At 33.8% G+C, this 15361-nt stretch overlaps 1 protein-coding gene across 1 annotated transcript in view; it reads left to right on the top strand.

Moving 5' to 3' along the window:
- LOC131042758 (N-terminal acetyltransferase A complex auxiliary subunit NAA15) overlaps positions 1 to 9352 on the top strand; it is a 91172-nt gene extending 81820 nt beyond the window's left edge. Inside the window, exon 26 of the mRNA XM_057976076.2 lies at positions 8132 to 9352. Coding sequence (XP_057832059.2) covers positions 8132 to 8367 — 236 coding nt within the window. The 3' untranslated portion in view covers positions 8368 to 9352. The remainder of the gene's footprint in view (positions 1 to 8131) is intronic.
- Positions 9353 to 15361: the final 6009 nt, after the last annotated feature.

Raw genomic sequence — 15361 nt, forward strand, 5'->3', positions numbered from 1 at the left:
ACGACGGGAGAGAGGGAGTGGGAACAAATGAAGGAAATGAAAGCTAAGCCAAGAACAAACGCTACCAAATCGTGACTTTGAGCAGACTGATCCCGTGGTGGGGCATTTTGCATAAAAAATATCCTCTCACCCACCATTTCTCTGTTGTCATGCCTTGAAAAAATATGTTGTGCCCTAGCCACGAGCAGGAGGAATTTTGTTTTGAAAAAATCTAATACAAAGTGCTCCGTACGAATTTAGCGACGAATTTCAATGAACTTTATACATTTTTTTAATGTTCGCCGAATTTCGGACTTCAACCATGAAATTCGGCGAACGCGGTGACTAAGAGGACATGTCATTGCAATAGTGTCCACCATACCCTAGTAGTGTGGAGACCTTGCAACATTGAATGACATGCTAGATTAGTACTAGAGATTTGCAATTACAATCTTAACCTTTTCATGGACATCCTTCCTCCATCCTTAACTCTTTAGAGAGGTTTGTAATCTTGGTGTAGTGTGAGGTGCAAAGGAAGAATTAATGTTTTCTCCACTTGTTTGGGTCTGTGTTGTAGAAGTAGATGTTGACTCAGATTTTGTGAAATAATCTTGTGTATTATTTGTGTCATTCAAAGAATTGACCCTAGCATTTGTAGAATTAGAAGCGACTTTCGTCTCAATTCTTACATTTTTTGTCTAAACATCAAAATATACTTGAAGAGCTCTAAACATATAAATATACTTGAAGAGCTCTAAACATATAAATATACTTGAAGAACTTGTTTTGCATGATATGTGACATTTGTAAGACATTTGGCAAATAGTGGTGCCATGTCTTGGGTCCTTTGCCAAATGCCACTAAGCAATATATGCCTTCATTGACACATTAAAACAAAAATTGTATTTGACCTTGGTTATAGTAGAGGCTGATGTGCAATGTGCCCACACAAAGTCTCCCAATCCAAATTTGCAAAAAACATTCGAATTCAGTCTTTCATGTGCAAGTTAAATAAGGAATGATTGGTTGCTGGCTTTTGAAATAAGGAAATTGCTTTTGCTTTTTCAACTAATTTTATTTCTGCTGTTATTTGCAAAATATACAGCTTTTAATGGTTGGATTGTCTGATTAAAGCAAACATGACTACAAGTACTATTGAAGGATATAAAGTACATTAAATGTAACAGTTTGAAACATTCTTCTGCTAGGAGTCAGCATTGAAGATATTTTGTTGCAGTACAAGGGTTCTACAAAATTTAAGAAATATTTGTTGTAGTACAAGGATTCTTCAAAATTGAATAAATATTTGTTGCAGTAGACTCAATCAAAGACTGACTAGCCTTGAAAATAACACAAGCACTTTCTCTTGCTTCAAAATGAAACTAATTCAACGCTACAAAGAAAAAATACATCTTTCTGAGTTTAATTTATAACAGGCAAAGCAGCAGATATATCTGCAAATCATCACTGGGTGCATCGATGCAATAGATAAAATGTTCTTCAGAGTCGCTAATAATGAAGATAGCTTCTTTAACATTATGGAACTATTTCCTGACCATCTTCAAGCCCAGGAAATCTATTTCCCTAATAGATTATGAAGTAGGAGGTCAAACATGATGGGACCATTTCCTACCCATTCCTTAAAAGGGGAATAACAAGAAACTGCTTGAGCTCTAGTAATTGAAAACAATACAATATCAATCGAGAGAAGAAGAGATTAAGGGTTCCAATTATTGGTCTTCTCTTTTCTCTTATTTATTTAACAATTTATAATCTCTCTTGAAAAAGCCTCCTCCAAATAGCTATATAAAACTTATAAACAGGAAGGCACAACATCATTTAGAGATTTGTAACAACACAGAATCTAAATGTTTTTGAAGAAACTTAAGGAGCATCTAGAAACTTTTGAACTAGATTGCACGTGGCAACGTTCACAACATAATGAGAACACAGCACAAATTTTTTCTGAAATAGCTTAGTAGCATATTCAACATTGATTTATATTACAATAGGTTTAACATGTGGAAATAAAACTATCCAAATATAAGCTCAGAAAATTTGTCCAAATTTCTTAGTATATGATTTGGCAAATACATAAATTCAGTCTAGTAGCAGAAGTTTCTTAATAATTTTTTTAACCAACATTTGTGACAGATTTGGCAAATACAGAGATTGATTTTAGTACCATACAATTGAAATATTGAATAGAAAGAATGGGCACAATCTATGTTGCAGAGAAACAAATGATTAAGTTGTTGGCATCAATATCTTCCCTAGCTGTGTCATGACACCAATGACACCTTCCAAACATGAAAATAACAAATGCCAAATCTGTCCCACCACATAACAATACGTAATGCAAACCCTGATCACAACAAAAATTTGAGGAACAATGTTGAAAATAACAGCAAAATGCTGTGCATGATTTAAACGTGCTTACTAAGGAAGAAAATGGGTCAATGGTTGGTTTTATTAAGAAATGCAATTTTGCAGGTCAAAAGAATGCCATTAGTGGCAATTCGTGTTTTTTCTGATCAGTTGTGTGTTTTTGGTGACTTATGCTTATATGGATTACACAGTTAAATCAACACATCTTCTCAGCTTTCTTTTCTTGGAAACAGCCTGAAATTGTTAACCGTGAGCACTAAAATCAAGATAAATGCAAATTAACACAAGGCTCAATGAGTCTAAATGTTAATGCAACCTAAATAAAGTAAATACCTGCAATACTATCTGCTTTAAATGATGTCTAAGACTTTAAAAGAATGAGTTCTTAATTGAGTTGGCCTGTGCACAAATGTGGAAGGCTAATTTTTGGATTTGGACTTCATCAAAAACTTGGCAAAAACTCAAATGTAAAGTGCTACAAATGATAACCCAAAATTATATCCTGAAAGTTTCTATAAGGAACAGCATTAGCAGGCTTTGACTTGGCACACATTTTGAGGCTTTGTTTGGACCTGCTTGGACTTGGGTTTGCTGATTTTTTGGAGACTTCTTTAACCACGGGTAGAATGGAAACAAACTGCTCTAAAAGGGTGTATGCACTAGTGTGCGGGTTAGACTAAATCTATCAGTCCTATTGACTTCTCATGAAGTGAATCTAAACTGCAAGTTAAGTGATGAAACTTTGCCATGGCTGGGTGTTGTCACTGTGAATCAATGAGATTAAGTTATTAATCTGTTTTTCCAGTTGTTTGTAAAGTGGAGACTCCTGTTATTCTTCATCAAGTTGGTGAAGACAACAAGGTACCTAGAATGAATCTTGGAAGGTTAAGACAAGAAAGAATTGTGAATGTGAGCTGAAATAAACTCTAATAATTTGGAAGTAAAAAATGTTTTTTAACTTTACATTTGTTTGGCAACCAAGACATTTTGACTTTCAGTGGGCATGCCAAGTGATTTATCATTTAATTAAATTACATCCTGTCCATTAGGAAATATACAAAAATCAAAGATGAACAAAGAGTAACAAGGATCAAAGAAATATTGCCAAGAAATACAACAAAAAGAATTACTTGTGATGTTGACAGAGTTCCTGTTGTCTTCTGGATGCCTATTACTTTTCAGCATCTTTGATTTGGCCTTGACCATGTGAAAAAAGGGCCCGTATTGGGAAAATACTGAATGCATCAAAGAAATGGGAGATATTAAAAAAATGAAGTAGATGGATGGGAGAGATGCGAACCAAGCTTGCTTGAAGAAGCATGATGCCTCCATTTTAAGTAAGTGGAGCAGCTATGTAGGTGAAAGGGAAGATAACTTCACAGGAGGTCGTGTTTATAAGTCAGATGGGTAGATATGGATCATATAACAACCTCAACTAAATGTGCAATTATTTATGGAGGTTAGGAGATACTTTGGCCTGAAGAGTTCGGATAAGATTTTCCGAAGAGAACAAGGCATAGAGCCATCAGAAGAAACTGACAAATTTAACAAGCCAGCTAAAGCACCAAAATGAAAGGATAAGTGGCAAAAGGTTATGGGGAAACTAGAATATTTGTTGATTTTCCCAGGTTTTATTGGATGTATTTTAATGTATATATCTGATTCAATCTGATACTTGCATTCTTGGAATTCTATATGTTTTCAAATTGAATAACATTATACTATATATATTCCTTTGGAGAGGCATGTCCTTGAACGGACATGTCTCTCCTTTAATTATAATAATTTAATCAATATTATAATGTTTCATCAATCAATTATTAATTTAGAATAATATAATAGATTAATATTGAATATTAAATTTTATATGATTAATAATAATATAATAATATAACATAATAATATATTATTATTAATCAACATATATTATATGTATTCTAAATGATCATTCGACTCAAGCTACAAACATTAACACTCCCTCTTAGCTAGGGAGGATGATCAGACAAAATGTGTAGTGATCTCCCATGTCAACACTTATGGCCCTCACCATAGATACACAAAACATAATTAACACTCCCTCTTAGCTAGGTAAGATGAATGTAGACAATATATTCAAGCATCATAATTTAATAGATAGTGATCATTTTAGTCATTCATGAGATTCATACCATCTAATCATTTGGTATGTAGTATCACCTAAACACGTGATCTTGAAGTTCATCACATCAATCTTGCGATTGATAGGATATCACCTAAGCATGTGATATCAGTATTGCCTACACGCAATACTTAAGGATAATCATATGAGAAAGCTTAATTTCTCACCTTATCCTAGTTGTGATAAGTGCACTAACATTTTATACAAATTTTATATCACCTAAATACATGATATGAAGTATCACCTAGACACATGATACAAATGTCCATCACGTCAATCTTGTGATGACAGGATATCACCTAAGCACGTGATATCAGTATTGCCTAAACACGCAATACTTAAGGATAATCATATGAGAAAGATTTAAATTCTCATTTTATCCAAGTTGTGGTATGTGCATTAACATTTCATATGAATGTTTTACCACAACACAATCATGGATTCATCCATGATTCATCAGAGATCCACCATGATAACTGGTTTGGACATTATAAGATCATCACCTTATAATGTCTCCTAACAAGTGTTCATTATCTTGAGAGATTGTCACCTCTTAGATATGAACCCAAGGGATAAAATTCAAAAATGTCCTGTCATGACAAAGAAGTTTACACATTAAACATGCAAATACACATTGCAAAGCAAATTACCTTTCTATCATACCTAAACCTTTTCTGAAGTGATCAACCTTCACTCTGAAAGAGGTTTTTGGTTAGAATATCTGCAGTTTGATCTCCAAGGGAAAACCCCCCTACTCGAGGGAGAAGCACCCAGCATAAAATGTCTTTATATATCAAATATGTCTACCAATCATGCAAGATACGGGCCCAATATATGTTGCTTCACTCCTTGAAGCAAATTTCACAAGAGCAAATCTAATTGGTTTTCTTCAGAGGATCGATCTGCTCTAACTAATATATAAACTGCTCTTCACATAAATTGAATGGATCAGAGAATGAGTTTGCATCTTTCTATATATATGAGGGAGGCACCCTTTCACAAGGGGTCGGTCCTCAATGACACCATTTGTCTCTTCACAAGGGTGACCACTACAACATCAACACTCCCTCTTAGCTAGGGAGGAATCCTTGTTAATAATATAGTCATGAAATAACATCCACCATGGCTACTCCTAGAGAGTGGAACACGATTCATCATGGTACTCAACATGATGATATCCATCATGGCTACTCCCATGTATGAGAATGCATATGAAGTATGAACACAAGTGCCCATCACAGAGTTGCTCAACGTGATGTTTTCATCTCATCATGACGTTCACCATGACTACTCCCAAAGGGTGGAACAGGGTCCTTCACCTCAAACTTCTCCCTCACAGAGAAGAGTGTATTAACAAGGGCTTGCTCAAACTTCTCTCACAGAGAAGAATGCATTAAGCATATTTTCATGATGGTGTGGCTCCCTCTGATATCAGCCTTCTGACCTCCTTGCTAAGGTTGCTTCTGATGAAATGTTAGACTCCCTCTGAATCTGATATCAACCATCTGACCTCCTTGTCTAAGGTTACTTCTGATGAAATATTAGACTCCCTTTGAATCTGATATCAACCATCTGACCTCCTTGTCTAAGGTTACTTTTGATGAAATATTAGACTCCCTTTGAATCTGATATCAACCATCTGACCTCCTTGTCTAAGGTTGCTTTTGATGAAATGTTAGACTCCCTTTGAATCTGATATCAACCATCTGACCTCCTTGTCTAAGGTTACTTCTGATGAAATATTAGACTCCCTCTGAATCTGATATCAACCATAATTTTGTTTATAAGCATCAATTTATTTCTCCCTTTAATTCAATTTTATTGTGCTTTTGTCCTGAAGGTATGTCAGAGAGAGATTACAAATAGCTCATAAACTAAATTATCTTGAACAGAAATACCAATGATAGAAGCATACAAGATTTTACAGCCAATATTATAGCATAAATTACAAACTCAATAATTCATGTGCCTTAATAAAACATGGAATACTTATCTTAAGTTTAAAACATTTCCTTTCATAAGGTGAGCCCATATAAGAAATATCATGCATGAATCATCTCTCATCATAATTCCCTTTGAATGATGTAGAACATTTTCATAATTTTGATCAACACTTTCATTATGATCTGCCACACACTGTCGTTAATAACTTTTGCAATTTACCAAATTTATCCAATCTCTTCGGTGAGATGTTAGAAAATCTAATTACAAACATTTCCTCCAAGTTATAGCCAGATCCAACGGTTAAAACAAAAGTTATGACATTTTTCCCAAAACTGCTAACCCTAGGTAGGGTTTCAAGTGACTTGCACCAAAGTTGTCATATCTTGCACAAAACTGAATAAAATTTAATGAGATAAACATATTTGAAAACTAGAAACACAGATCTTTCCATCCATATATTATAGTCCTCATTTTGAGGCCAACCAAGGGCCGTGCAATGGCATATTTCAGACTGAAAATTCTAAAAAAAACTGAATTCTCCAACCCTCTCCAACCTCCAAATTAAACTTCACAGGCCTGAGCTCTGATACCATGTTGATTTTCCCAGGTTTTATTGGATATATATTAATGTATATATCTGATTCAATCTGATACTTGCATTCTTGGAATTCTATATGTTCTCAAATTGAATAACATTATACTATATATATTCCTTTGGAGAGGCATGTCCTTGAACGGACATGTCTCTCCTTTAATTATAATAATTTAATCAATATTATAATGTTTCATCAATCAATTATTAATTTAGAATAATATAATAGATTAATATTGAATATTAAATTTTATATGATTAATAATAATATAATAATATAACATAATAATATATTATTATTAATCAACATATATTATATGTATTCTAAATGATCATTCAACTCAAGCTACAAACATTAACAATATTTGTGGAAAACATTTACCTTCATTCAACTGAAATCAACCATTGTCAAGCAGTATGACATATGGCCTCATGAATGATCACTTACTGGCTGCACACAAAGCATGGGTGCTGTGATCTGGCTGGTTGCCTGAAGGTGCTTCATAGATTTCCCACCTTTCTACTTGCAAATTGCCACACATCTTGTGAGGCTTGAACCTGGCTCTTTTATGAGCCAAAGCTCAGGTTTCATCATCAGGCCGCTACCAAGAGGATCATGTTTCATCATTAGTTGGATGAACTCGATATTTAGTGCCTATTCCTAAGTATTTGTTTGTTTTAATTGTATTTATCAATTTTCAATTCTAGTAAAGATTGTTGGATGTAAACTTCAACATTCAGGTTTCATCTACATGATAATTCAGTTGACTACAAACAAGAGACTAGAGAAACTGACCTGAGCTAATTTAATTAGCTTCACTGAATGTGATGATATTATGCTACATGGTTTATGTGTAATTTGAGTATTGAATCAGAATGAATCTAGTACAGGATTTAATTACTTTTAACACATTTTATTTATTTTTACCTGAAGTGCAGTACTTTATGATATCTGAAAGGCATTTACTGTTTCACTGTTTCACACTTTTTTTAGATACCTTAAAATCATAGGATATGAGTATTTTCAACGGTGTATTTAATTAATGGCTTTTCCTTTTTTGGTTTTGTAGGATGGAGATTGCATTGTGCAGACATGTTCCCTTTCTCAACATATTTTAAGGGTGTCAAGAGTTCTGCTGTTCTTGGATCAGTCAATAGCAAGATTTGTGGGAATGAAGACAATGGACATCTGGGGAAAAGTCACAACGAGACTGTTGATGTATTGTCAAACTCTGTAAATGGTAATGCAATTGATCTGAAAGGATTAAACATTTCAGCCCCAGAAGAATCTCTTCAAACTTGTTGAGCTAGCCACCACAGCAAGTAAATTGGGTCAGTTTCTAGCATCTATCAAAGAGGTTGCCTTAAAACTATGACGATGGATCTCAGTCCAATCTGTTGTTAAATTTGAAAAGATAATTTAACCTCATGTGGATGAATGGTGGTGGTGGTTGTTTACATTTCAAAGGAGGTTCCAGGTTTTCTACTTTAGTTTTTGCTGCGATTATTATTCATCGATAATCAATGAAGGTGCTGGCCAGTCTCTTCACATCTGAGTGCACCAGATTCTGAGAAATATGAGTTTTTCATCCATCTTCTTAATGCAGATCGAGATTTTTTCTTGCTTCGCATCATTTCAGTGATGCTAGAGCACAGCAGTAACTTATCATAACAAAGGAACTGTTCACATTATCCAAGGCCACATCAATGTGGAGTGGCATTAGGCTTCCTTTTTCTCTCTAATTTAAAATTTAATTCGTAGTGTGCCAGTCAGCTGCTATTCTTCATTTTTGGAGCTTGAAAAGCTGGGGTGAGAGTGGCTTTGTTGTAGCTTCTTGATGGCTTTTTCTGTAGGACATTGTTAAGCCCTTTTTTGAATGGATGTTTATCACATGCTAATGAGAGTTGCAATTTTGACAGCATAAGAGCTAGCAATTTGTTCATAGATGCGTGCATTGTTGATTCACATCTTATTTTTCTCTGATAAAAATTGTGTAAGCCTGAACACGTGCTGGTCTAGCAGTTATCCTATTGTTAAAAGTATTGGTGTCAAGAGAAACTGAACGAATATTCCTTGGAGACACTGGACTCATGCAAAATAAAATAGCTATGAGTAGAACAACTTCACCCAATCTGTCAAAATCCTGCAGATGTCATGAGACATTGTTGTACATGAATAATTAATTTGATGTTATTCTGAGGCAAACAACTCTTGGCACTAAGGATTTAACTCTATTTAAAACAGGAATTTCTTCCTTGTTTAATCTCAGCAGCAGATTTTGGCATTTCAATTCCTTGTGCGTTTACCGTCCTTCCTTATTAGTAGGGACCTCTTATTAAGTTATTTGATTTCACACAATCCTAGGTGATGGATCTGTTTCTTTTCAGAATTTTCTGATTTGAATGTTTCAATTTTGGCATAAATGCTGATATTCTGACAGTTTACATCATATATGGATTTTATATGCTTTTTGACCTATTACAGACAGGGAGGCACAGCAACAGTGAGGATACATATATATCTTTCTTCCCAGTATAGAATTTCTGGCTGCTGCTTCAAAATAACAAGGCAGTTAGTCCTCTTTGTTGATTGACATTTTGGTCTAAATGACTTATGAATTCTGAAGTTTATTGTATGGCAAGGTATTCAGGCTATAGTGGTATTTGGCACCGTTATGATGTATGATTAACTTAACGGGACTTGTCAACATATGTCCTATTAGAAGTCAATTGAAATTGATTAGTCCAAATCTTGTTTTATCACACTCAATGTGCTAATGTATGCCAGAATGTGTTCAAAACTACTCTGTTACAACTCAAAATTTCATACAGACTAGAAAATAGGAAAAAAGGCGATGTTTGAAGAACTATACAGCAATTAAATAATCATGTTTTGTGGTGTACTTATGGCTCTTATGATTGTGCAAGCATTTTGAGCATGCATAGATTACACGAGATCTAAGTTTAAAATATGAACATTCATGTTGGCTCCTTGTGAAGCAGTTCTTGGTTACAATCCTTGTATCCAAAATATTGGAAGACTTTTAGGACATACCAAAATTTGTCCTGCTTGTACAGAAATGTCCCACATTCAAGGTTGTCCTAGTTTCTTGAAACTTGTTCGTAGTCACAGGCCTAGATATTCTATTATATGTTGAATGCTTTTCTACATTTATTCATTGTTGCAACTTTGTCCTATAGCAAATACTTAAGAGTAAATTATGTCATCCAAGCAATTTGTTGGTAATATTTGAATAACTTGAAATAATGAAGAATTGGCTAATAAAACCTAAAACCTCATAAAGATATGAAGTGTGGGACTGTGCACTATCTTCTCGTATATAAACTTTGTTTTCGATGAATAATTTGGGCCAGATGTACCGTGGTTGAAACCCACAAACACATTTTGTTGTATCATAAGGCAGTTTACAATATATTTATCCTCAAATTTTATCTTATTTATGAAAACTTCAGAAGCAACATACGCAAAATCAATTCATTAGCATTTGGACATAGACCTTGTGAATAAAATGTGTACACTTGGAGGACCTTAGCAGCATGCTCTTTTATGCTGTAAGATGCCACGTTTGTGTACATATCTGACATTACAGTTTTAATTGCTTCTAGTTTCAAAGATGAACGTTGTTGGGTAAATTCTTGATTCTGAAATAAAAAAATCAGTCAGTATACGTATCAAAATACCAATCATTTTTTGGGAGCTCTTTATTGTATAACAACAGTGTTTGAAATAGCCTTGGAATCTGAAAACAACAGGTGAAATAGTAGTGAATGAACAGTTGACCTATAGACAAGCAGGTTTTGAAAGGATTAATATCTTTACATCATAATCCTTGTATAATGAGGTTGCAGCTTAGCTGCCAAACAAAACAAACTTGGACAGCCAGCCACATACACAAGCCTTGTCCTAGCATTTCAAGCCCCTTTGACTTGGGTGTGGGAAACACAAGCATGTTTATGAAAACTCCTCTTCTTTGAACAATTTCCCACAAGCCATCATTCTCTAAAGGCTTAGAACAGTGAGAGGAGGTTTAGCCTTCGCCCTGAACTGAGCTGTCGCAGATGAAGAAAGAAGTGCTGAAAGTTACACTCAATACTCAATAGAATATAAGATTGAAAAACTCAACACCTAGCAGCAGGAGCACAAAGGTGAGTGGACAACATTGGGTCTTGAGAGGACGATCCATAAGGAGAGATTTTGAAGTCTTGGTAGTCCTATCATACTCACATCTTGCAGGGAGAATGAGGGCACTCTGAAGCAAGGTGTCTAGTTGCAAAGCATCTCTTGGAGCCAAAAGGAAGAGCACATCAAGCAGATAATATCTCTAGGTACTTCTTTAGAGGTGTCATTGTCTATGATGCTAGCAAAAGTAGCAGAGTTAAAGTTTGATCATGCTGCCTCTTTTTGTAAAAAGTAACAAAGAAAATTGCCAATATATTCAAAACATGAAACTTTATTTTGTCAAAATGTAGGGAGGGAAACTGCTCTTTGAGTGAAAGGGAGTGTTGTTTCCATATCCAAACCTTAGCCTCCAACATGTGCTTATCAACTTCCAATTGGAAGGATGCAATGAAATATCTCTTAGAATGGGGATGCATTTCAATCCTACTCAAGGACAGACCTCTAGGATTGCAAAACCCATTTGTTCAGTGTTAGAAGGGAGAGCAAATAATGATTGAATCTATAGATGAGGGCTAGATGTTTAAAATATTTTTCATTATCCATTATCTCCTATCCACATTTAACACTAAGAGATGAATGAGAAAAGGAATTTGGTTGAGTTTTATGTTGTTGAATTGGACAAGTAGGTCCCATCAAATGACACAAACCAAGAACACTAACATGGACCCTTCCCTAGCAATATTAACATAAGATCCACCATTGTACCAAGTATTGAAGAGGAGGCATGAGCATGAGTAGGTTGCATGTGAACACAATCACAACATGAACAAAGTTGGGTTTCATGATAGTAGGGGTTGAATCCATGACCACAAAATGTGTTGCATTGTTGCGCTAAAACTTGCATCAATAAAATTCATGGCAACAAGGAGAGAACCTACTACCACTAATGGAGTGGCATAAGTTTCTACTTTGCTAGGGCACATGAACCAGGGGTGGTGGTTAGGTTTGTCATGTTTCAATTTTTTCTTTTATCATTTCATGGAAGTTTTTTGATTGAATTCAACTCATGGCTAGGAGCTTACAATGTTGGATTTCAAATAGATTTTTCTACAGATTGGTTAGATACAAACGTATTTTCCCATCTCGACATTTAGAGAAGATTACCTTAAAAAAGGTGTAGGAAGTGTAATAAGCTTTGTTCCCCACTGGTAATATCTAGTCTTTTTCATAAAATCACTTCTAGAGAATACTAAATCTTTTGATTAGTGAGTATCTACTTGGGTATATATTAAGTTTGACCAATGTTGGGGTGAAGGCATAACTTGTTTTGAAAAAACCTAAAATGAGATAAAGTGCTTCCCAAAAATAAACTACTTCAAAAAATCCATATATATATACACACGTGTGTGCAACCATTGTGGGTAATAAAAATCTAAAATAGAATATGTGATGGGCATTATTTGGTAGTGTTGATATAATTCCTGGTTTTATGCACTAGGTGTTTTTGATATTATATTTGAAATGGGAATTAATAGGTGGTTCTCACTGCTTGCATGGGAGGCTTTTAAACTAAATGTTTTAATAATCCATGATATTTAAAAACCAATTTATTTAGCATGATTAATGTTATTTGTGAATAAGTACATTAGGATTTATCAAATTTAATATAATTTTGCAAACTTTCAATCAATGCAAGAGATTGAGTATAAAACATATTTATAATAAATCTCCCATTAAAAGTGTCTTGTTGCACAAAAGGTGGATGCGTTGAAAAAGAATGTGATGAAAGATTGGATGGTGGTTAAATAGTAGAATGTGTTGAAGGATTGATTGTTGGTGTTCAAACTAGTAGCATGATGTGACATTGCATTCAAAGTTCTTAAAAAATATCTTATATGTTGAACTATTTTTATAGAGTTGAGGGATGAAGAATCAAGGGCTAGGATTGACTTGAGAGATCAATGGAGGAGACTACATGGAGACTTGTGAAATATTGGTCTATTTATATGCAAAAGTTTTTTTTTTCACCCATGCATCTTGAAGCTTGAATCAGATTTGTCTTGATTCATCATGTTTTAGATTGTGCAAAACAATTAACTAGATCAAATAATTGATTTTAGCCAATTAATAATTTGAAGGGAGATAAATAAGTAAATAAATTTTCAATTTATTTATTTAAGGTTGGTCTTTAGAAATTAATTAAATAAAATGCTTTGATGTATTCAATTGACACTAGATGAAGCATTTGATTAATCATAGAAATATCAAAATAATTAATTAAAACAAATTTATTCAATTAATTTAAAAATGTTGATTGAAAGAGTACTTGTGATAACATAAATATGAAGAAGCAATTTTAAGTTTCTACAAGATAATATCTCTTTGTGCACATGTGCAAGTTTGTGTTTTACATTATGTCTCCATATTTTGTGTTCATAGAAAACTCTCATGTTCTAAAATATCATGGGATCCATTGGAGGTAGATATGGTACTTTGCATTTGGAACACTTTGAAGTTTTGTAGATTTCTTTTATACAATATAATAATATTAAAAGTATTATAGATGAGAAAAGATCTTCATTTAATGAAAGAAAAATTGGTAGAAAACAAAAATAAAGGCATTGCATTTTCTATTTTTACTAGTCGATATGAAGGTGCTGAAATTGTTAAGGCACTGCATATTTATTACATTTTACCACATAAGGTGCCATTATTTTTGTATAGGCATCAATAATACCTATTTTATATTGAAAATTAAGGTGTTGCAATTTTAGTTGTCAATAATGAGATTTGGCAAAGAAGGAAGGTGGTGTTTTTGGAAATAGAATATCTATTGAAAATTTCTCTAAAAGCAAACATGACATATAAACACTTTGCGGGCTCCTCCTCGCTTTATCTCTCCTTTGATGGTCCTAATGACAATATTGCCTAGACAATGGTTTGTTGTAGGCAAAATAGGAAGTCTTCCCCTCTCCCCCATACCCCTCCTTGTCAAGGCTCGGGTGTCTCTCCCCTTCCTTGAGTTGGGTTATGGGTTGTTGCTTGTTTGACAAGTTTTTCTTTTGGCCTGTCCATCCCTTTTTTTGGGGTTTGCTCTCCTGTTTTGTTGTCTATCTTACTGCCTTCGAGCTGTTGTATTAAGGGCAAGCACCCTTGTTTTTGATGCTTTCTTAAGAAAAAACACACAAATTTGAAGTTGTTTGATTTTTTTGTATGAATGTGAGGAAAACCACATAGATTTTGATCAATGGTATGAAGTTCTTATGCTATTTATTTTGTTCAAATTTATTTGTCCTAATCTGCAAAATTACCTTAAAATTTTTTTGTTGAATTTGTGATAAATATTAATAGGTATACTAATTTGTAAAGTTATTTTAAGGGTTTAAGTGTTTAGAGGTTAAATTATCATACATTGCATAATTTTTTTAGTGATAAGGGTATTATCATGACATGACCCTCCATCTTGAAATGGACACACATATATTTCACTTATTATTCAGTAGTTATATCAATTGTCTGCAATTTTTTGAATTGTATTATTGGTGTCTTTATGTTATGTGATGGATAGAATCTCAAAAGGTTAAAGAATATTTTGGAGAGTCCTCTAAGAGGATGGATGACCATTTTGATAGGATTAGCAATTCATTTAGAGATTGGCTAAAATGTTGGTCATTATTTTATTTAGTTTAATGTGTTAGAATTTTGGGTTTCCTTTTTTTTTGAGTTTTGATGTGAGTAAGTAGTGAGAACTATATTTTTTCCTCATGAGTAATAGGTTGAGGTCGAAAGATTTGATTATCAATCATTCTTTATTGCTTGTAATGTCTATTTGTCTTAGTTATTGCCTCATTTTGATGTCGTAAGCTTTTAAGTGTTTGCTGGTCAACTTGTTTTGTGGTTGAGCTTTATTTCTAATACTGTACTTGTTGATGGTGTTATTTTTTGTATTTTTGACAATGTGTATGAATTATGCACTTGAATTGTATGTGCAAATTTTTGTATGCCTCAATCTTGTAATGTTTCAACTTCATTGTTTTCATTATGGTATGCGATTAAGTGCTTGTGAAATGATTTGTTTGCAAGATAAACTTATGCTATTATTGATTTCATTTAATTAAGTATTTGCAAGATAACCTTATGCTATTATTGATTAAAATTA

The sequence above is a fragment of the Cryptomeria japonica genome, chromosome 10 (assembly GCF_030272615.1).
Source record: "Cryptomeria japonica chromosome 10, Sugi_1.0, whole genome shotgun sequence".
In the NCBI taxonomy this organism is placed as follows: Eukaryota; Viridiplantae; Streptophyta; class Pinopsida; order Cupressales; family Cupressaceae; genus Cryptomeria; species Cryptomeria japonica.